Below are 25,007 nucleotides of genomic sequence, written 5' to 3' on the forward strand. Positions count from 1 at the left end.
AATTTAGAGCATACTTTAACCTCCTTACATCTTAATATTTTGACATCTTTGCTTTGGTTCTTTTTTTCCCTAAATAAATATCCATAGAATACAAACCTGTGATATTTTATCTCCTCTATCTCATTCTCTTTTTTCTCCAGGAATAATGCTTGAAACGTGGTATTCAAATTATACATGTATTTGCAACTTCACTATGTATAAATATATAAATACAGCATTATTTGAGTATTCTTAAACTTCATATATATTGTATGACATGTACGTATAACTCCTCAACTCACTTTTTAAAGTTCAATATTGTTAGATTCATCCAGGTTGATGCTAACTCTAGTTCGTCCATTTTAACTGCTTTCTAGTATTTCACTGTATAAAGCTGCTCCAATTTATTTACTCATTCTCCTATAATAATAATTTCTTATTATTACAAACAACACTGCAGTAAATACTCTTGTACAGGTCTCCTTAAGTATGTGTGAGAGTTTCTTTTGGGTCTATGCCTAGAATCAGGATATGCTCATTTGCATAGCAGCTCTCTAAAGTGGTTGTAGTAGCATCTTGTACTCCTGGTAGCACTTAGAGTTTCTGCTGCTCCATAGCATTTTGCTAGAGTCAAACTTTCAAAGTTTTGTTAAACTTAAATATTATCTCATTTTTATTATATTTTCAGAAAATATATAAGTTGGGGTGGGGGAGGAGTAGTGTGAGACTCTAGGACATCAAGACACAAGAAGACAAACAAGAAGACATCAAGACACAATAAGACAAACATGCTGCTGAGCCAATATCTCCAGCTAAAACAGCAACAAAATTCATTAAAGCCTCATCCCCTTGTCCATCTCACCTCGTGCTGGTGATATCTGACTCCCCACCATAAATCCCAACTTGGTTTCATTCCTAGGCTCCAGTACCCTACTTAAAAGGGCCCTCATGGCCACTCATATAAAATCCTATAGTTGACTCCGTTGCCAGAGGTGACTCAGATTCAACCTCTAGACCCACCCAGAAGGTCATGTGCATCTTTGTTACCAGCCCCATCCAGCCAGGATCATTCCTATCAAGTCCTCTTGTAAAGACATATTAGAGAGTGTCATCATACAGAAATAAACCCCATGGCAAGCAACTGGGGTCATTTGGTGTGACCAAATCCATATGAGGGGAACGATTGAGAGAAGTCCCAAATTTCAGAAATAAACGGAAAAATTTCCACCTGGGCAAGTTAGGTGAGAGTCTGGCTCAGCAATTCTTTTTGTAACTGAACTAGACACCAAGATCAATAACTGAATGGTAACGAACGTGATGACACCAACTGTGTCATGTAGCTCAGCAAACATTACATACAAAAAAACAAAACTAGAAATAACTAGAATATCCAAAAATGAAGAAATCAAATAATACGAGTTAAATGCTATCTGCCAGGCACTGAAAGCTTTAAATGTATTATCTCATTTTGCCCTGACTCTAACCCTATGAGGTAAACACTATTGTTATCCCCATTTTGCAGAAAACAAAACAGAGCCTTGGAAAGCTTAAATAATTTGGTAAAGGTCACATTGCCAATTAGCAATTGAATCAGGATTCAACCTCAAAGCCAGGTTCTGGAAGAAAGAGGAGAAACGTTCACATTGTAAATATATAAAAACATTCAAAATGTACAGAACAAAAAAAGAGCATGAATACACATCAAATTATTTACAGCTCTTACTTTTGGGCAATTGGATTTCATGTGATTTTATTTTCCTACATGTGCTTTTCTTTATATTTCAAATTTCTACATTTGAAAAGAAATGCATTCCCTTTATAATCAGGAAAATATTATTTTCAAAAACAGTATGGAACTTATACTTCCCGCTTGCATGTCATTAGCTATTTAGTATTTGTCCATACCAGGTATATCACCCATAGTGCCTCCAGAGAAGTGCTTAATAAATGCTCTTCAGGATGAAAATAATGCTTAAATGAAGTCTGAGGGCAAATGTCCTATTCCACGAACAGAGAGAGCCAAGAGCCTTCTTAGAAAACAAAGCACTGAATGTGTTGTGGTAATTTCCCTGCAATTAAGTGAGGAAGTGCACTTGAAAGGTAAGGTTCAGGAGCTGCACAATATGGCAGTCTGAATTAAAAGAAAAAAAATTTGCAGATAATTCGTTTTGTCACTAAAAGCTGCATTAGCTTTAAAGTCACTTGGATCATAGTAAGACTTAACAAGAGAGTTTACAAAATGGCAGCACGAAGGAGGAGGGGAACATTACCAGGCAATGAGATTAACAGTTGCCTGTAAAGGTGAGTCTCAAATTTATTTCATTGATCCCTTATGATCACAAGAGTATGAGCTGTTGTTTGGTTTATTAGATTTTTAAAAAACAAAAAACTAGATATCTTACTTAAAAAAAACTCTCAGGAATTCTCACATATAAAATACAAATTATGCTAATAATAATATTTATAAGTATCATAGAAACTGAATCCAGAAGTTCAGAGAATTTTTATAACTTTGTCCTGGTCACATTAGTAGCAAAGATTAAAACTCAAAACACTTTATTCATAGTTCTCTATGCTACTACTAAGAGATACCAAATTAGGTTACCTTGTAATCACCCTCCCCTTCCTTCCTCACCCTAGAAATAATTTTTGTCCTAATAAACATAGGAATACGTAAGATGACCTTAGCAAGTTTTTTTATATCTACCGTTGTACCTTTCCAGTGCTATCACCATCCACTTCCTACTTCTCACCATGAGTCTGCTCCTCCAGTCATTGGGCAAGTACATCTTACACTTTCACACCCTCATGCCTTTGCTCTCTTTTTTCCTCTCCTAAGAATACTGTTTCTCCCTTCTTAGTCCCAGTGAATCCTTCATCCTGCAATGTCATGTCCCTCTGAAGGCTTGTTCAACCCCAAGAGAGAACTAATCTCCCTCTTCTCGATGTTCCCATCTTACTTATACCAGTGCTTTCACCTTGTTAGATCCATCTGTGTATCATTGCCACCTAACCCTGTGCTGGGCATACAGTGGATGCCAATGTAATAACCAATTACTGAGCACCTGCCATGTGGCAGGTGTTAGCTTAGGGGCTGGAGAGACAGAGATTATAAGCATCCCTTGTCTGCATGAAGCTCATAGTACATTGATTTCACAGATAAGTAAACAGGAATCACTGTTGTGGCAGTATCAACAGAGGACTCAATAGTTTGTAGAATTTAACTGAAGAAAATAAGAAATGCCACACAGGTGGGATCAGCGGCTACCCTGGTTCATTGTTATCACTTTGGGGCATTTGGGGACATTTTATAAAAGGACATGACTGCTTTCTGTGGAATCAACCTCGAAAGGTCAGTGTATTAAAAATTAACCCCATTATCCACCATCTTCAGCCAACTTCCCTCCCAGTCTTCTTCTTTCTCTCCCTGATATCATTATGCCATTTCTACTAACCCAGACTTGAAAGCTTTATAATCTTTGATTCCTCCCATTCCTCATCTCTCATATCCAAAATGTATTAATTGATTTTTATTTAATAATATGCAGTTCTCCATTTCTAAGGCCATTAGTACAAACTATTAGTCCCTCAAATCTGAACTTTCTCCTTTCCCAAACATTTGTCACAGAGTCAAGAGAAAGTTTTCTGAAAAAGGTATATCCCAAAATTCCCTTATTTATACGTGTGCAATAGTTTCCACTGGCTATAAATCCAATCTGGCCCTATCTTCGGTTTCTACCATGATTCAGACATCATCTTCCCTCCAATTTGTAGTCTATATGCACCTTTCAGAAATACCCTACACATTACCTTGTCATGTGTATGATATGAAATAAAGAAGTAATGATCACCAACAAAATGTACTTTTCAAGGTCTTTTTGGAAGAATTCCTCTGGAAGGCGGTCCCAAGGAAAATCTGACCATTTTGGGGTCCAGATGGCAACTAACAAGGGTTAAACACAATTTAACCAAGTTTTGACAATTTCACCCTCAAATTCCTTGAAAAATACTGTGTGGATGCCATCTGGTCTCAGTGGTTTATTTATCACTCACTTTGTCAATCAGGCCTTGAGCCTCCAGTGCATTCACCAGCAGATGACCTAAAAGCTCTAAGCCATCTACTACTAAAGAAGACAAATATTCCTAATGTTTTCCTCAGAAGAAGTTTCAATTTGATCATATAAAGTTCTGAAACTTTCTGGAAAATTTACATGCAATTTTTCAAGACAAAGAAAATCAAAAAAGTAAGGAGTCCCATAAGGCCTTGGCCTATTGAGCTCCCCTGGAGAAATCAAAGTGCCTTCAGCTAATTGATATTATTAATGCATTTTCCCAACAGCCATTTAAAATGGCACTGATTCTTAAGAAACCACTTTCAGCATAAAACACATCATGAAATTTTTCTTTACTGCTGTAAGAGTACAAAATATATACTCACCAGCTTGCTTCAAGTGACTGTAATTCTAAGAATACAATGAGGCTGTCAAAGAGGACTTTTACAGACCAAGAAAAAGATAGAAGTCCCAATTAAATCTAGAGCAACAACCTGAGAGCTGAAAATACATCAGCCTTGTACTATCCTGTTGGTAAGGCTATGAACCGGAAACTAGTAGGTGGAAAACAAAAAGAGAGGAAAACAAAGAGACAGAGTCCAAAACAAAGAAAGAGACAGAGAGAAAGAAAGAGTGAGATAAAGAGAGGAATAGAGAGAAACACAGAGATGGTTAGCAGAGAGAGGTACAGAGAAGGAGACACAGAGAGAGAAACAGAGTAAATAACAAAGAGAGACACAAAGAAAAAGAGAAATAAAGAGACATAGAGAATCACAACTATCGAGAAGAAATATCTAAATTTCCTAGTTCTGCATGATTAAATACAACACTAATGATAACCATTTGATTATTGAACACATTTCTTAGATTCACCCACAACATCCATTATCAAAAATTTACAGTTATTAACCAATGATATTTTCTGTTAGAAAAAAGGAGTCAGCAGAGATATTTGCTAAAGGAAGGAAGGGATGAAATGTGAGCTGGAAAAGCGTGTTTATTAAAAAGGATACCTGGGTACTCTCAACCTACATTATTTCATCATCAGGTCTCCAGGGAACAATATCCATACTTTTAGAATTTCAAAAGAAAACCTCTTCCTGGAAGCTTTTCCATAAAATTAATCATTGGGATTATCACTAATGTGCTCTAAAGGACTGACTATACCAAAGGCTATACAAAGCAAATGAAATGAGACATCATCTCTGCCTCCAGAAGCTTCAAAACCAAGAAGACAACTATGACAAAGATATACATTATATGAAAACTAAAAGCATATAAGTAAAAAGTAAAGATTTTACATTGTATAAAGCATAAATCCAGGTGCATGTCATACAATTATGAGTGAAGAGGGAACTAGATAACATTTAAAAAGTAAAAGAGAAGTAGCTTCCTTTCCTCTTGGGGAAAATGACAAATTACCCAAATACCTACCTTAACCTCATGGACAGGCAACTGAGTTTTTGTTTTTAATATCAGATGCAGAGTGCTGGGTTAATTATATTCCTTAATTCATAGTATATCATCATCATTGAGCTATTCAAGACAAATCTTTTTGTTTTACTTGCTTGCTTTTTAAATTTATTTATTCTCTTTTATCTACATTTCTCATTCCCACCTCTACCCCATGTCCTAAATAGGCAACCATTCTAAGGTGCTTTTTGCTTATATATCTTCTTATAAAATTTGCAATATTATTCTGTGTGCATGCAAAATTGTATTATATGTATGCAATTTTATTATGTATGTCATTCTACTTTTTACTTTTTTTACCCAGCTTTATGTACATAAGATCCATCCATGTTGCTATACATATATTAGTCTGTTGCTTCCAATTTCTATATAACATTCCCTGGGAGCATCCACCATATTTTACATGTTTACTCTCCTAGTGGTGAACCACCAGATGGACCCTAACCCCACAAATGAGATTACCATAATCATCTTTATATATGGACCCTTAGAGACCTATGTGACAATTTCTTTGGGAAACATGCCAAGGAAATGAATTACTGGGTCACTGAGTATGAACATACATTTAAGTTGGCTAAATACTACCAGTTTGTTCTCCAGAATGGTGGCACCATGCTTCATGCCCACCAATCACACATGAGGGCTCCTACATCCTCTCAGCCCCACCAACACATTTTACATCTCTGCTGTAAAATGACCTCATTTTTAAAATCTGCACTGTTCTGATTACTAACAAGTTGAGATCTTTTTATACACTTGTTAGCTTTTAGGTTTTCTCTTCTTTAAACTGCTTGTTCAGAGCCTTTGTCCATTTTTCCATTAGGGTTACTGTCTTTCTCTTGTTGATTTTCAATAATTCACAGCCTACATATTAATCTCATAACCATTTTAGACAACGTTAATATCTTCTCCCATTTCACCTTCTGTCTAAGGGCTTTGTTCATGGTATCCTTCATCGAATAGAAGTTCTTAATTCTGATGCAAATTCAATAATGTTTTTGTCTTACAGTTTGTGCTTTTCAAGTTGTGTTCGTGTGAGTATGTGAAAACACATAGGAGATAGACGTGGTGGACCCATTCTTGAGGAAACAGCCAAAAGGAAAACGGAATACCTGAAAGACGTGGGCAGAAAGAGCCACCATGAGGCAGGGCAAAGAGGGAAGGCTGTTGGGAAGGCAAGACTCAGGGAAAGACTCTGCCACCTACCAGCTGTGTGACTTGGACAGAGTGCTACACCTCTCAGAGCCCGCCATCTATGAAGTGTGAATACCTATCCCAAAAGACAATGTAAGTAAAAGAATTTGCACAATGACCAGAATATAACAGATAGGCACTCAATAATTGTGAGTCCCTTTGCCCCCTTACTCCTCACTCCCACTTCTGACTTAATGTGGAGAGAGGGAATTTGCAATCTCTGACACTTTGGAATCAGATCCTTCAGGGGATCCCATACCTCCAAATTCTAAGTATCATCTATGGATACAGGCTCTCTAGAGCACTTCTGCTCACACTGCAACTAGATATCAGACAAAGATTAAGCCCTGAAAAAGAACGGTGAAAATGCTATTTCCCTGATGAGAAGAGGACAGGTGCAAATAACTAGTTATCTGGTGATGGGACCTTGTGCCTAAAGTAGCACCTCACTAAGAAAGAGATCGCAAGTATTGGCTGTAGAATGTCTTCCTATGGTGCATGTGCTAGGAGTATGCGGGAAGGCTATTTTAGGTTCCTATGAGATTAATACAGTGAGAGTTTGGAATAAGGTTAAATTGTAGCTTTCCAGACTTTCCAACCCATGCTGCTTAAGTTTTCAGAAAGAAGATACTGCAATGAACAACCTAATCATGATTTGATTGATGTTCATTTATCCTCCTCTTTCCTATGTGCCTTCACTGCAGAAGCAAACCAAAATTAATTGTTATTGGTTATGACAGGGACACAAAAGACCTATGGAAATTACATAAGGCCAAAGGAACCTTGTTCAAGTATGAGTGAGCTTGTAAATACCTTTTTTTTTTTTTTTAAAGATTTTATTTTTTCCTTTTTCTCCCCAAAGCCCCCCGGTCCATAGTTGTGTATTCTTCGTTGTGGGTTCTTCTAGTTGTGGCATGTGGGATGCTGCCTCAGCGTGGTCTGATGAGCAGTGCCATGTCCGCGCCCAGGATTCGAACTAACGAAACACTGGGCCGCCTGCAGCAGAGCGAGCGAACTTAACCACTCGGCCACGGGGCCAGCCCCATTGTAAATACCCTTTTTAAATGTGTGATATTTCTCACAATCTACTCATGAGATCAATGGATATTTAATGTGCATCTATTACATACCATGCACTGGGCCCCAGTGCTAAGGGAGACACAAAGATAAGCAAGATGTGGCTTTTACCCTGGAGGAGGTCACAGTTTCTCAGAAGAGATAACCATGTGAATAATCAACTATAATAAATTGTGATCATTCTATAATACAGGCAAACAAAGTGCTATGCGAATAGAGACGAAAGAACAATTAAGTTCATTTAGGTTCGGGTTCAAAAAAAAACTTTAGAGAAAAGATTCATTTTAAATGAGTCTTTAAAAATGAATAGGAACTCTCTAAGCAGAGAATGGTTGGGTTGGGTTGGGTCAGGATTGATTAGGCTTAGGGTTAGGTTGGCTAGAGGTCCAGGAAGCAGTTTTTAAGCCAAGGAGGTATGAACTTGTCAAGGCAAGAGCAGTTAGGCCTGTGTGGCTGAAGCATAAGGTGTGTGGCTGGGGAGAAACTAGACATGAGCCTAGAAACACAGCCTGGGATCACTTTTGAAAAGCTCATAAGAATTTAAACTATACCCTGAACAAGGAAAAGATTTTAAGCAAAGGAATGACATAATGAGATCTATATTTTACAAAGACAATTGAAGCGGCAGTATGGTAATTGATTAAAATGAGACTGGAGTCAGAAAGATGAATTAGGGGGTGATTATAACACTGTAAGCAGGAGATGTTAGGTCCTGAATTCTGATGTGACAGTGAGAATGGCAAAAAAGGACTCATATGTGACATTTAAGGGTTGGTGACTAACTGAATGTTAGATTGAGATCAATGCAAAGACTTACTCATTCAACAAATATTTCTTCACAATTGTCTGTGTATGAGACACTATGCTAAGGACTAGGGCAGAGTTTCTCAACTTTGGCAGTATTGGCATTTTGGAAAGGATAATTATTTGTTGAGGGGAAAAGGGAGGCCTGTTTTGTACATTGTGGACTGTTTAGCAGTATTACTAGCCTCTACCGACTAAACTCAAGTAGCACTCCCTCTCAGTCACAACCATCAAAAATGTGCCCATACATTGCCAAATTTCCTCTGGGGAGCAAAACCATGACCAGTTGAAAACCACTGAAACTGGGATCTCTGACTCTAAGAGGCTTATCATCTAGTACAGAAATGCTTATGATATAAGCATGTATAGGGTACAGAAAAAGCAGAAAGGAAGAAGTGGTTAATACTTCTTTGGGGATGAGCAAACATAGAAAATTCTCCACAGAAGAGGAGACATTTGAGCTGAATCCTTAATTCCAGGCAGAGGACTAAAACATGAAAGCAAGATACCATATCAGATATTAGCAGAACTTTGAGCATGTGTGCCTGGATGGATGGCAATGTCATTAATGAAGATGAGAAACACAGGAAAGACAGGATGCTGAGTTTGTGGGGCTCACAGGACATCCAGTCATTCTTGGAAATGTAGCAAGAAGTCAGGGACATATATATATATATATATACACTTAGAATTCATAAGTATATAGGTGATACTTAAAGCTATGGGACTGGATTATATTACTTAGGAGAATGTTCATATGCAGAAACCTTTGAAAATGCCAACATTTAAGATGAGGCCTAGGGAAGAGAAGTATGCAAAATAGATAAGGGGAAAACAGTAGAAAAGATGAACGAGAATCCACTTCAATTTATATGGCAAACTTGACAAGCAGCCTCGAATATTCCTCTTCAATCCATCAGGATGCCCAGAGACATGCCTCCACTTCATTTCATGATTACTCTCCTCATATTCTCTTTAATCCTATTAAATCCATTATAATCCATTAGCCGCAGAGGATTAAATTGCTATTGGTAGTGTTAGTTGTACTACATAACCAATGGCTATGTTTTTTCACTTGTTTATTTATTTATTTATGAAAAAAAGTTCATCTCATATTGTTATGAAGAGGCATAATGAAATGAGCATTGTGCTGGATATGGACAATTGGCATTCAACATCCATTCCAACCTCCTTTAAATGTGTCTTTCTGTCTATAAAGACTAAAAACCTAAAAACTACACTTCTGAGACTTCTTACATTAGGGTTCTAGAAGTAATTTAAGTGTCACCAATTTTATGCACTTGAACAAGATCTAGAAGGCAGAAATTAGGTGGAGGCTATTTTCTACTGCTTCTACTGTTTTAGAGACAAGCACAATCATGGAAATGTCTGGATTTTGTAGAGTAGCTTTCTGATCTAGTATTAATCTAGGAAAGGCAATAGCAGTCTTGATATTGTGGTTCTATAGAATGGTTTTCAAATTCATTCCTGAAAAGCTCAAGTTAAAGTCTGCATCCTTCCGTTTTTCAGTGATTCTGTAAACCATTTAAAATCCTGTAATACACCCATGTCTGCTTTAACTTTAAACCAGCTAGTGTGGTGAACATTAACTACCAGTCAACTCTACACATTAAGCCCAGTCTAATGCTATCTATATCTCTTCTTCCTCCCATTCCTAAATCATTTTCATAAAGAAAAGTCATGAAATACACACACTTTGACATGAACCAGCAGAAGTACCAATCAGCGCACAATGCTCAAAATCCAAGTCCAGCTAGACTGGGACCTGAAGGTTGTAATTGCAGTTTTAAGAGCAAGTCGCCCCTACTCCACAAACCATGATGCTGATGTTCCAAAGTCTGTGTAAACTGAGCTAAACAGCTCAGTTTCTTAGAACACTTTGATAGGACAGAGGGAGCATCGATTAGTCAACTTTGCTGTTTTACAGTCTTAAATAACCTCCAGAGCCAGTCAATCCTCCTCAAATATGAGAAATAAATAAGCTCTTAAGAAGAAATTAAAAAGGAGGTGATGGATCAATATAAACCATCTCAATAGCTGAAAAACCTTCAATTTGAATCAAACACAATCAAAGAATTTAAATCTTTACTGTGTAATGAGTTCCTATACATCAAGTAGGAAATCATTAAAGCACCAATAGAAAAAAGGGAATGGAATATTAACAGATAATTTAAAGAAGAAAAATACAAGTAACCAATAAACACATGAAAATATTTACCTCAAGAATAAGAAAAGGAATACAAAGTAAAATAATAATGAAATGTCACTTTTAGCAAAGATTAGGAAAAAATATCCAATACAGATGAAGGTACAGGGATTAGAATATTAAGAAACGCTCCTGATAGGAGAGCACAACCTTTCTGGAAAACAATTTAATAAAATGTATCAAGAACCTTAAAGTATCAAAATTTATATTAAAATTTTTAATAATTAAATATATTATGTTTACATTGTATTATAATTTGTTATCTGTAATGTATATATTCTATTATATTAACATTTTAAGTAACTAAAAACATTGAGAGAAAAGGTTGTTTCTAAGTATTTTGTTGGCATTTTTTATATCTATAGGAGCAGTTTCAAAACTATTTCTTTGTCACCCTCTTGAGACTTCCTGAAATATTCCAATCATTTCTCCTTTTCTGATATTTATCAAAAATATAAAAATCTCTTCTTCGGTATTAAAGGATTTTTACAACCATGTTATTTAAAACAGGAGAAAAAAGGAAGAAGGAAATAATCTTGGAAAGACTATGGAAAGATTAGAGGGAAAAATAAAAATGCTAGCAATGACTCCAGAGGAAAAGATCACAAATGATTTTTATGATTTTTATATATTATGCACGTGTTTTCTATAATGAGAATATTATATTTTCTACAATATAAAAATATTAATTCTATAATCAGAAAAACATCTAAGCAAATGACAATGGGTCAACAACATCATCAGTATGTAGAAGGAAGCACTATTTTTTTATTATTACAAGTAACTAATACTCTAAGGAAAGAGCTACCTAAAAAAATGCAGTAATCCTCAAACATGCAATGAATAACTACTATGTATGGAGTGTGGTACTAGGTACAGAAGATAGAGAGATGGATAAGATTCAGTCCAGTCCTCCAGGAGCTCATAAACTGATACAAAGCAGACAATTTGTAACATAATATTTTAGAAAAACCCAGTACCTCTATAAAGATGTCAGTCTCCTTGGAAAATTACTAAATGCTCAATGATCTGCTGTGTGGGGTTCAGAGACTGCATCCTGAAGACCCACAGAGTTGTATCTACTGAGGGAGAGCAACAACATTCTGTCCAAGTTCCTCTTTCTCATCCATATGTCAGTCTCTCCGGGATTTGGCTGCTGATTCTCATTCCTTTACTTGGTCTATTTAAATCTGATGTCTGCTGTATTATCTCAGGATTGACTGGAGATTATACTTTCTTTTGCCTTACTTCTAAGTTTTGCTCAGCATTTCGTGCTGCTTGGCCTGCTTGTATATCTGTCTTCTTCCAACTCTCCACATATAGCTCAAAGAGCCCTAACCCTGACACACAAATAAACTAACACACACTGTAATAGTCAAGTCTAGAATTAGAAAGTTAAAAAAATCACCTCTGGTTATATAAGGAATCTGCTCCAAAGCAAACACCTGCTCTCATGAACTCTAGCTTCACTGATCTCTTGTGACTTCTCATAAAAATCACAGCCTTTCCAATCTGGAAGAGACCTTACAGATTCATATTCCAGTCTTCTGTCATTTTACGGGTAACAAAATTAAGGCCCATAGAGATTAAATGACTGGTCCAAGGTCACACAACTAGTAGGCGGCTAAACGAAGGACACAACATGGGGTTTGTGGGAGATGAGCTCTGCACCACACTACCTGCATCTAGATGTCCCTTTATGCTGACTTCACACTATTTCTTGTGAGAATTTTTCTATACCTGGTCCAGCCTAACTCTCCGGTCTCCTCAGAGCTTAAAATAGTGCAATTGCCAGACAACTGTTTCTCGACTTTGAGCCCAATGGAATGAAGAGTTGGGTGAAAGTGAGTCTTGGAACACCACAGTAGATTCCAGTAAGTAGAATTCACCTCCCCAAGGTTTTGAAGGCCCCAGGAGCAATCAGTAACTTGGCTTAGTTTTCAATACCAGGCAGATAGCCAGGGATGAGCAGGTCCAGCTATAGAATGAGAAATGAGGATAATAAAGAAATGGGGGGCTGGCCCAGTTGCCTAGTGGTTAAGTTCGTGCACTCCACTTCGGCGGCCCAGGGTTCGCAGGTTTTGATCCCGGGCACAGACTCAGCACCACTTGTCAAACCACACTGTGGCAGCATCCCACATAAAATAGAGGAAGATTGGCACGGACGTCAGCTCAAGGCCAATATTCCTGAAAAAAAAAAAAAAAAAAATAGAAAGAAATGGGAATGAGAAAACATGTCCAAAAAGAAGGTGCAGACATCAATAAATTCTTCTTTCATAGTACAGGTATCAGCAGCTTTTGAGACAGATCTGCTTCAGCCAAATGGCTAAAAAGGGAAATCTTATAAATGAAAATAACATCAAAATATTTGTATATGAGGCAAGGTAGTCTAATGACTAAAAGCACAAACTCTGGAGTTTGACAGTTGTTCATGCTTGAACTTGGCCTCTTACTAGTTGTGTACTCTGGGCAAACTACCTAACCTCTTGGAGTCTGGTTTTCTCATCTGTAAAAAAAAATAGCTCAACCTTTTAAGACAGTTGGGAGGGCTAAAAAGAAAAAGTATATATAGGCTGGTGTCTAACACAGATTAGTGCATAACAGAAGGCAACTGAACAAAACTCCTGGCTGACACTATAGAACCCAGGCTGAGGGGTGCCCTAACACCTTAGGGAACTCTACCACCTATTCATGCAGCCTAAGAGAGACCAGAACTGGCCATCCCAATGGTACTTCCAGAATGGTGAGGTGAGAAACTTGGCAGATCCTCTCCCCTACAAAACATTTAACTAGGAAAATTATTTTTAAAAAATCACTTAAAGTCTCTCAAAATTTTCCTAAGAGAATGCAGCAAATAGAGAAACATTCATTCAAGAAAATCTACTAAATCTGAGTTAGAATACTGAGAGTCTGTAGCATTTGGGCCCTGATCTGCTTCCTTCTCCTATCCCCAGCTCCATGTTACAGAAACTCTATTATGGCCACTCTAATCCACGAGGACTGAGGCCCCATTCCTCTACCCAGCCCCTCGTTGTATGATGGAAACCCTACCCCAATTTTAGCCACCAAGAATACTGGGACCCTGATCACCACTATCTCAGCTCACTCATAGGCAGAGGTCTCATGCTGGGAGAGGCAAGCTGAAAAGATGAGGAACTATCACCTTCTCCTTCTAGCACCTGCTAGGGATATCACTCTGGGTGAAGCAGGCCACTATATTGTGCCTAGCTCCTGGGCAGTAGCACAGAGGTTCTCCAAGGCAAGAGGCAAGCCAGGAGGATAAAGAGCTTTGCAGTTCTTACCCAAAGTAGTGACTTTACTTGGAACAGAAAATAGAGAATTTCATGCCTAAGGGTGTTGTTGAAAACCATGGAGAGCTTGGTAGAAAGAAATAAAGCAGGTGCTGGTAGCTTCATGACACTGCTAGCAACAAGCAACATGGCAGAGCAATCAGAAGTTTAACAGAAGAAAACATGGAAAGAAATAACCAAGAAAAACCCTCCCGGGATCACAGTAAACCCTGGGGTTTGGGAAGGCTATGCTCATATTCCTACTCAGGAACAATCAAAACAGGACATGGGTCAGATTGAAAACATTTCCCTAGCTGCACACAGATCAACCAACAAAAGACAGAAGCCTCACTGGCACAAGAGGCTGAAGCAGAGCCTCTGACCAAAGACTGGTTGAAAAATAAGCCCTTCTGACACAAGGGAAAATATTATTAAGCCTGGCTTAATAATAAAATCACATGCATCCTACTAGGCTGGAAGACTATGTGCACGCACAAGGCTGAGCCCTCTCAAGATTGACTGGAGAGGGATCTTCCAACGTACTAGGCCCTGGCTGAATTTGGGGCAAAAATATTAACTCCTTAAGTTTTAATAATAGCCTCCAAACCACATAAACATCCAATAGTAAAGGGCAAAAATAAAACTGGCTAAAGGAACCTAAGCACAACCATTGACAAATATATTTTTTATAATAATATAATTAAATATAATAATATAATTAAATAATATACAAATGTATAAGCCACAGACCCAGGGGTGATTCCTAGGGGGCCAGACTAAAAGTAAGAATAAGAGAAAATCAATCTGAACAGGGACATCAGAATCTATACACTGAGGGCGAAAGAGACTTCACAGAGTTAGTACAACCAGGTCATTAAACAAAGGACAAGACAAGCAGCAAAAACAACAGCAACCTCCAGTGGACAGGAGAGGGGAAGGGAGAAGAATCAGCATCTAGAATTTCTAGAATATACAATTTAAAATGTTCAGTATTCAATAAAAAAAATTATGAGACATGAAAAGAAATAGGAAATTGCAAATGGAACACAGGAAAAAAAGCAGGCAATGGAAATTCCCTCTGAGGGGGCCCAACTGTGAGACATATCAGACAGAGATTTTGAAGCAACTATTATAAATACGTTCAAAGAACTAAAGGAAACCATACTTAAAAAATTAAAGGAAGCATGATGACAATGTCTCATCAAATAGAGAATACTGATAAAGAGATAGAAATTATACAAAAGACCAATTGGAAACTCTGGTGTTAAGAAGTATCATAACTGAGAAGAAAAATTCAGTAGAGGGGATCAATAGTATATTTAACCTAGCAGAAGAAATAGTCAATGAACTTGATGATAGATTGATACAGGTTATGCAATCTGAAGAACAGAGAGAAAAAAAGGAAGAAAAATGAGCAGAGCCTCAGAGAAATGTGGGACACCATTTAGTGCACCAATATAGTCATAATAGAAGTACCAGAAGGAGAACAGAGTGAAAAACGGGAAGAAAGAAAATTTATAGAAATAATAATTAAAAACTTCCCAAATGGATGCAAAACATTAATCCACACACCCATGAAGCTCAACAACCTCCAAGCAAGACAAAATCAAAGATATCCATGCCTAGATACATCCAAATCAAAATGCTGAAAACCAAAAGTAAAGAGGAAAATCTTGAAATCAATAAGAGCAAAACTACTCATCACGTACAAGAGAATCTCAATAACCTTAACAGCTGACTTCTCTATCTGAAACAAGGGAGGCCAGAGGACAAAGGAATAACAAATTCAGTGTTGAAACTGAAAAATTGTCAACCAAGACGCTTATATCCAGTGAAACTATATTTCAATAATGAAGATCAAATAAAGAAATAAAGGTAGATGAAAGCTTAAAGAATTTTCTGCTAGCAGGTCTACTTTGAAAAAAAAAAACAAATAAAGGGAGATCTTTGGGCTGAAGTCAAGTGATTTAGAACATTATCCTCACAAAAATAAAAATAACTAAAAAGGAATACTATAAATAACTGTACGCCAACAAATTATGTAACTTAGATAAATGGATAAATTCCTAGAAAGACACAAACTACTAAAAATGTCTCAAGAAGGAATAGAAAAAAATGAATAGATCTATAACAAGGAAAGACACTGAATTAATCATTAACATCTTTTCACAAAGCAAGATCAGGACCAGATGACTTCACTGGTGAATTCTACCAAAACCTTAAAGAATTAATACAATCTTTCACAAACTCTTCCAGAGAATAGAAGACAAGGTAATATTTTCCAACTGATTCTCTGTAGGCAGAATTACCCCGATACCAAACCAGACAAAGATATCACAACAAAATAAAACTACAGATCAATATTCTTTAAGAATATAGATGTAAAACTACTCAAAAAAATATGAGTAAACTGAATGCAGTAACAAATAAAAGCTTATACACCATAACCAAGTGGGATTTATCCCAGGAATGCAAGGTTGGTAACATCTGAAAAACAATTAATGTAACAAACATTAATTGGGGAAAGAATAGCCTATACAACAGATGATGCTGAGACAACTAAATGACCACATGTGAAAGAATGAAGTTTGACTCTTACCTCACACCATCTACAAAAAGTAACTCACAGACCTAAATGTAAGAGCTAAGACTAAACTCTTAGAAGAAAATACAGGAATAAATCTTTGTGACCTTGGTTTAGGCAATAGTATCTTAGACATAAATAAGCAACAAAAGAAAATTTAGATAAATTGTGCTCAATGAAAATTAAAGACTTTTCTGCAGCAAACATTACCATCAAGAAAGTGAAAAGACAATCCATAGAATGGGAGGGATCACTAGCAAATCATACATCTGATAAGGGACTTGTATCAAGAATACATGAAGAGCTTTTACAACTCAATAATAAAAATTCAAATAGCATAATTAAAAATTGGGCAAAGGATTTGAATATGCATTTCTCCAAAGAAGATATACAAATGGCCAATAAGAACACAGCAGGATGCTCAACATCATTAGTTATTAGGGAAATGCAAATCAAAACCACAATGAGATACCACTTCAGATCCACTCGCACAGCTATAACCAAAAAGACAGATAATGACAAGGGTCAACAAATACACGTAAAAATTAGAATACATTAGTGGAAATGTAAAATGATGCAGTCACTTTGGAAAACAGTTTGGCAATTCCTCTAAAAGTTAAACATAGAGTTACTATATGACCCAGCAATTCTACTCCGTGGTATATACACAAGAGAAATAAAAACGTGTCCATACAAAAACTTATGCATGAATGTTTATAGCAGCATTATTCATAATAGCAAAAGGTGGAAAAAAAGTGTCTATCAACTGATTAATGGATAAATAAAAAGTGGTATATCCATAAAATGGAGTATTCAACAGTAAAAATGAATTAAGTACTGATACATGCTACAATGTAGATGAACCTGGAAAACATTATGCTACAAGAAAGAAGTCAGTCACAAAAGACCACATAATGTATGATCCCACTCATGTGAAATATCCAGAATAGGCAAATCCATAGACAGAAAGCAAACTAGTGACTATCTAGGGCTTAGCAGGGAGTTAGGGAAGGGATGGAGAGTACAGCAAATGAATATGGAGTTTCTTTTTGAGGTAATGAAAATGTTCTACAACTATATTGTGGTGGTAGTTGCACCATTCTGTGAACCTACTAAAAACCACTGAATTGTATATTTTAAATGGGTGAATATTATGATGTGTGAATTATATCTCAATGAGGATTTTTTTTTTAAACTAACCGTTCACTTCTCTACCAGGTCTTCCTCTTGGCATTAGAGAAAGTGAAAAGTTTCTATAACCTTTTTAGAGAAGGTCAACTAATTTCTATAAACTAGTTCCTCTGCCATAGAGAAATAGTCTATGAATACATGAATAGTCCATGAGGGGTCCATAGGAAAACAGTCCATGAATAGTCCAAGACTGGCTGATCGTTCGCTGTTGACTGGTTATACATCCTGATGTAGGCATTTATACTGTCTGATGAAGCTGAGCGAGGGTGCTGATAAGTAAAGGTAGAACTCCACCCTGGATAGTTCTTTGCATTAAAAGACTCAGATTCTGTAAAAGTAATTAACTCAAATCAAATCAAGGCTCTGTTTCCTATTTCATTAATTTTAAGAAATTCTGCACACTGAGGCCACTTAGAAGAAGTCATAGTTTTTGTATCCTATTTACTTATATCTCAATTCTCTACAGAGTGATACTAATGTTACACTACATAGAAATTATTAAGAGTTAGGGCAGATAAGTATCATGGGCCAATAGCTGTAGATTCTTCATTTAAAAAATGACCCCACACAATCAGCTTTCTTTCAGAAAAGAAATAGAAAAAAGAAAGGAAGGAAAGGAAAAAAAGGGTATAAGACTAGAGAACTCATTAAGCCAATGGAATGGGAAATGATTATATCTTCTTTTTTATCACTCAAATTATAATATGAATCATGCATAATATAATAAATTATGTCACATGACATTAGTCTTTTTTTTTTTTTTTTTGGTGAGGAAGATGGGCCCTGAGTTAACATCTGTTGCCAATCTTCCTCTTTTTGCTTGAGGAAGATTGTCTCTGAGCTAACAGCTGTGTCAATCTTCCTCTATTTTTTGTGTATGGGATCCCACCACAGCATAGCTTGATGAGTGGTGTGTAGGTCCATGCTTGGGATCTGAACCCACAAACCCCAGGCTGTGGAAACAAAGCCTGCGAACCTAACCACTACACCACTGGGCCAGCCTGATGACACTAGTTTTATAAAGTACACAGCAAACTGACTTGAAAAAGACAAACAATACCTTCTGGGGGAGTCCCAATGCTGCTGCCAAGACCCAAAATAGCCATCTTGTGATTCCGGGGCTCCAGCATCACAGCAGACTCTTCTCCTCTTTCCCAGTGGGGTATTTTGACTGGCTCCAGGTGGACATTCTCCAGCCCATCTTCCTGCAGGTTTTGGTACATGATTTGGATGGCTTTTTCTAGGCTCTTGGAGCCACTTAGTCTGGGTCCAACAGTATCAACCAGAAGTGCCAAACGCTCATAGGATCTGTTCTGGGCTTTACCATAAACAGCAAGGTTGATGATTGCTTTAGCAACATCTCCATAGCAGGCTATTTCTTCTTTTATTTCTTGAAAAGTCTTTTGAGAGATGCCATTTCTATATATAGCTTTCCCAGAGTTCGTGGATAAAAGGTGAACAACACCAACAAATGTGAAGAGAAGGAACTTCATCGTTTTTTCCAGTTGGTTTTCTTCCTAAAATAACCTATGTAAGTAAGAAACATGTTTTAGGAAAAAAGGTTCTCACAGCTCTTTGTCCATAACCCAGGGATTGCTCTTCAAACGGGATTCCCCTTCCCTTCTCAACAGTTGCTCAACTTCCACCATCAAATTCAGGCACCATAACACCCAGGAATGAAGAAGTAAAGAGGCAATAATTGGCCTTATTAATAAGGTAGCATTTATTAAAATAACAGAATCATATTACCTAGTAATCCAGTTTAAAATATGCTAAAAGATTAAAATAAGAAGATAACTAGGAAGGAGAGGAAGAAACAGTGGTAGCAGCAGTGGTAGCAGGGTCAGGGCTAGGACAGTATTATCTGCTGTCCCTCCCTCTAGAGTATGATCCAAATGGGTTTCAGTGTTCTCTCTCCTTGATATGCTGTTTCCTCTTTGCCTCCTGAACTCCTCTTTTGAGGCCCTCTCAGATGTTATCTTTTCTTGGTTTCCCTAACCCCACCTCTTCCACATTTAATCCTCACAACAACTCTATGAGGTAGTTTCTTATTATTACTTGCATTTTACAAATGAGGATCCTAAGGTATCAAGAGATTAATTAACTTGCCAAAGACAAACAAAAGCTTTCTAACTCTAGAGTCCATACTCTAAACAGTGCTACTCAAAGTACGGTTTGTGGACCTACACCAGTCCACAACTGTTTTTCACTACAGCAGATAAATACAGAGATTAAAAGTAAACATATCCACTGCTGTGCAATACAGCAGCCAATAGTCTCATGTGGTTATTTCTATTTAAATTAGTTTCAATGAAATAGAACTAAATATTCAGTTTCTCTGTCATACTAGCCACATTCCAAATGCTCAATAGCTACATGTTGTTAGTGGCTACCATACTGGGCAGTACAGACAGAACATTTCTATCCTCATAGAAAGTTCCACTGGCTATCACTGGTTTAGACACCTTTATAGACAACTGAAAAAAGAACTGTATAATTGTCAAATCTAATGATTTAAAAATGGAACTTCTCTTTGTATGTCTCTGTTATTTCATTTTTCTAACTCACTGCTATTGTATTTTGCAAAAGTATCAGTCTGCAACAAATTAAAATTTAAAAAACTGATCCTTTATCAGAGATAATTTGAGAAGCACAGTCAAAAACTACTATATTATAAGGATAAATTCCATATTCAGTCAGCATACAAGGCCTCTCAAAATATGGCTCCAATGACTACTTCAGCCTCATTGCTCCACTTACCCTCTAGAGCACACAGATTTTCATTCTTTTTCTCACTCTCTTTTCCTCTCTTTCTTTCTCTATCTTTCTCTCTCACACATACACACTCACACATCTCTAAGCTTCTAGATACTGAGCACTTGAAATGTGGCTTATCCAAATTGAGATGTTTTGTAAGTGCAAAATGCATACCTGATTTGATCCTTAAAATCAAATACTTCATACTTAAGTATGAAAAAACAACAAATATTTCAGATGTATTGGATTAAATAAAATATATTATTTTTAATTTCACCTGTTTCTTTGTACTTTTTAAATGACTATTAGAAAATTTTAACTCCTATATTCATATTTATATTGCACAGTAGTGCTCTCGCTGGATTGAACTTGACATTGTTCTTCAAACACCCAGGTGTTTTCATAACTCTAGGTCTCTCCATATATTCATTCTCTTTTTCTGCAAGGTCCTTCTGCTCACCCTCTTCCCCTTCTTCTGCCAAATGTCTCCACTTACTCTTTAATGAGAATGCTTTAAAAATCAGCTCTTCTGTGGTGCACCATTTTCTGTGCTTCTACCATAATCAACTATACTCTCAACTAATATATTCGTTTATAAATCTGTCTCTCCTACTCTCAAAGTCAAGGAGGGTAAATTATTCATCATTGTACCTTCAATCATTGTCCCCATATATAGGCACTCAATGCACTTCTGTTTAAGGAATGAATGAGCCTTTAATCTCTCCAGGTCTTAGCTTCCCTAGGGTATGAGAGTACTTGTCTTGCCTCCTTCACAAAGAAACTATGGGAATAAAAACTTGCTATCACACTTCAAGTATTTTGAAAAATTATGAAAACTATACATTACTACTGCTTTTCTTTTTATTATAACTATTTACATGTATGGGTTCTTGGTTTCCACAGTTACCACACTATCAGTACTTTATATAGTTTACTAAGATCAAAGTGACAAAACAATGAACTACATGAGAAATCACCTAGAACACTTGACATAAGTAAATAGTAAATATATGTTAATTGATTCTAAATCTGGTTTTCCCTGGCACACAATCTGAAAATTACTGATGCAATTCTTGGCTAGAATGCATAATTATATATCTCTTCAACAGAGCACTCAAGAATCTTTTATTATTATTGTTTTTAGAAAGGTACGTTAGTCCAACTAAGATATGTTTTCATTAATAAATAGAAAATAATAATTATTATTAACAGTCTATATTTGGAGAGAGAACAAAAATGGAACAAGACATTGCTATATCACATTCCACTTAAGAAAAACACTGTAAAATATAATATGTAATTTAAAAACACAGGGACTGAAATCTGATACATAATTTGTATATTCTTAGCAAGAAATAGAGATTTATAGTAAAAACTAAAACAGTGAAATATACAGACAGAATAAGCCCAAATGAAGCCAATAATCAAGGACAACTTGAAATTCTCTCCTAATTCATAGATTTAGGGTCATCACACATCAAAAATTCATCCTAGAATGGAGTCAATCCAAATGAGAAGGAGGATCAAAGGCACCAGTTTATTTGCATGAAACGACTAAAGACACTAGCCCTCCTCAGTGTGAAAAGACATAGTCCAAAAGTAAAAATGTTTTGACTTATAAAATCAAGAAGAGTTTGGATAACATGAATATAGATTTACTCACCAAATATTTTCATATTAGTACCAGGGAATAGCCCTAGTAGCTCAGAGCCAATTTTAGGAAAATAAAAATGCACAATCTTACAAAATGAGTGATAAGCATGTAAACAGCTTACCTAAGAAAAGACAGGATTGGATACTGTGAATGATACAGTCATTGGAAGCTGAACGATTTTAAACCTACCACAAAGCAGTGGCACCACACTGACCCAAGTAAAGTTCCCCTTTGGATCACCAAGAGGGTTGGCTGATCCGAAAGACTGTTAGTCTGTCCTAGCTCAGAAATACAAATGTACCCATACAGTCATTTCAATCAAGTAACATTAAGGAAGCTACAGTAATATTTTTCATAGCCTGCAAAGTGAGAAAATAATTCTATGGTGAACAACAAAGACAAATAGTTTTACTCATCTCAAATATTTCCTCTTTATTAATTGTAAATGGTGTTTCATTTTGGGTCATAATTTCATCTCTCCATTCATTTAACAAAAATGTATTGAGCACCTACTAAGCACTGAATACACAAATGGATAGGATATACAGAGAGCTGTCATGTATAACAGGAGACAGATAACGTGAAAGCCCTCATAACTAAGGTAGTTACAAGGTTCTGTGAGAACAGAGGGGAGGAGGAGATTGGGAGGACATATGCTTGAGCTGAGATCTGAAGGGTGAGCAGAAGTTTACTGATGGGCGTGTGAAGAAGGTAGGAGTGGCACTGAAGAAAAGGTAACCCAACAGAGGAAACAACCCATGCAAAGACAGAGAGGCTTTACAAAACTGGTCTAGGGAGAAAAGAGCAAGAAGTCAAGTGATAAGTGGGTGAAAACGGTGGAATATACAGCAGTAACAGGAAGGAATCATTCCCCAAAGTTGAACTTAAAGGTCTACTGTGTGATGCCCCAACATATATGGAATGAAATGCCCTAGGGTGCTGTATCAGGTGATACAATGAACATTTCCCACCTCTCATGCAGCCAGGAAAAGGAAAGAAGGAAGAAAGGAAGGGAGGGAGGGAGGAAGGAAGGAAGGAAGGAAAGAAAGAAGAGGAAGGGAGGAGAGGGGAGCGGAAGGGAGGGAGAGAAAGAGGGAGGGAGAGAAAGAGAAGAAAAGTTTCTTTCTGATCTGCTCTACACCTTGTCTCCTTAGCACAGAAAATTTATCCGGATTCCACATGAAGACAAGGACAGCATATGAAGTTCCTCAAAAATCCCTAAACAAGGCTCTACTTATTACCTACCTGGTTACACCTTTGAATTTTCACAGAGGGAAAAGTAACCCATGCTTACAAAAGATGCATTAATTGACCAATTCATTTACAAATACACTCAAGATCTTCTTTCACTTAAAATCTGTAAAATACTAATAACCCAATTGAGAAAAAAAATTTAGTGCACTCAGGAAATTATAGGACATTTGGAACGTCTAAAGTTAAACTGCACAACATTTTTAAAAAATACTCTTTATTCTTATACACAAAATGTTGTTCCTTTACTCGAATTCAAATTATGGAAATATCAAATGTTATACCCTTTGAAATCTTAAACAATTATTTTTAAAACCCATGTTGCATCATGCCTTTGAATTCAGAAAGCTATATAGTCAAAGGAAACTTTGGAGCACTATTTGAAAAAGACTTGCTTTTCATATATTGTGTTCATGATCCATAGTTACAGATTATCTTTTTCACAAAGAGAGATAAAGTTCCTTATAATGTCATTTTCATTGTTTTCTGCTTAAATCTGGAGGCAAACTAAAGCAAAACCGACTTTTCTCCTACTGTGAATTATATTCTCTCTAATAATAGGTTTATATTCTGAGGAAACAAAACAAAACCCTTTGCTTCTATTTCTAAATATTTTTACTAAAATATTATTGTTTGAAAACGTCTGAGCCTATGATAGAAATGCCAGATGAATAGACTAAGTGAAGTGGAAAAGGACACAAAGAAAAGAGAATGTGCTGAAAGACAGGAGTAAGATTTAAGGACTCAGATTTTTATTGATTTTTTTATTGTGTCACTTTTTCTTCTAAAGAATGAATATACTGCTTACATGAAAACTTAAATATTTCCCCTAAATCTTCCATTCCTGAACAGGATTCACTGATATAAATTTAACTCTCAGTCTGCAGTCTAGAGTGTGTAGTAGAAATAAAGACCAAAAATGTAAATCCTTGCATAGACAGCAGCACGTTGAAGTTCACTTCCTGACTTCTGCTAACACTCCAGGATTAATAACAATTAGCCCTTTAACCATCTTAAGGAAGATTCTTTCCTTTATTAAATTCAAAGTTCCAACAATACAGGGCTTCTATTTTCCAGAATTTATATTCCAATTATTCATTCAGTTATTCAAGAAAACTCAATGAGAACTTACTATATGCCAGGAACTGTGCAAGAATTTGGAGAAGATACAAAAATAAGCAGACTCAGTTCCTACTAATAGCGAGCACTGTTAGTTACCTCTTCAATATCTATTTCCTCTTTTTCTTGCTAACCAAACCTCAGTTTTGTTGGGAGTACAAAGTGTCCAGCCTTATTAATCTAGTTATTATCAATATGGATGGTACTATCCCTAGGAAGCATTTTGAATATGTGGCAGTGGGGAGAATTTTTGGTTGTCACAAGGGTGTGGGATTCCTACTAGTAATTAGTTGGCAGAGGCCAGGGATGCTAGACATATGCTAAGTAGGGGATAATTATGTGTACTAAGAACTCT

General features: G+C 36.5%; 1 protein-coding gene across 2 annotated transcripts in view; it reads right to left on the bottom strand.

Moving 5' to 3' along the window:
- CPQ (carboxypeptidase Q) overlaps positions 1–25,007 on the bottom strand; it is a 460,527-nt gene that overhangs the window by 332,878 nt on the left and 102,642 nt on the right. For both annotated transcript variants that reach the window (XM_046642700.1, XM_046642701.1), the window contains exon 2: positions 18,932–19,398. In XM_046642700.1, the coding sequence (XP_046498656.1) occupies positions 18,932–19,364 (433 nt within the window). In that variant the 5' untranslated portion in view covers positions 19,365–19,398. The remainder of the gene's footprint in view (positions 1–18,931; positions 19,399–25,007) is intronic.

The sequence above is a fragment of the Equus quagga genome, chromosome 16 (assembly GCF_021613505.1).
Source record: "Equus quagga isolate Etosha38 chromosome 16, UCLA_HA_Equagga_1.0, whole genome shotgun sequence".
Lineage (NCBI taxonomy): Eukaryota > Metazoa > Chordata > Mammalia > Perissodactyla > Equidae > Equus > Equus quagga.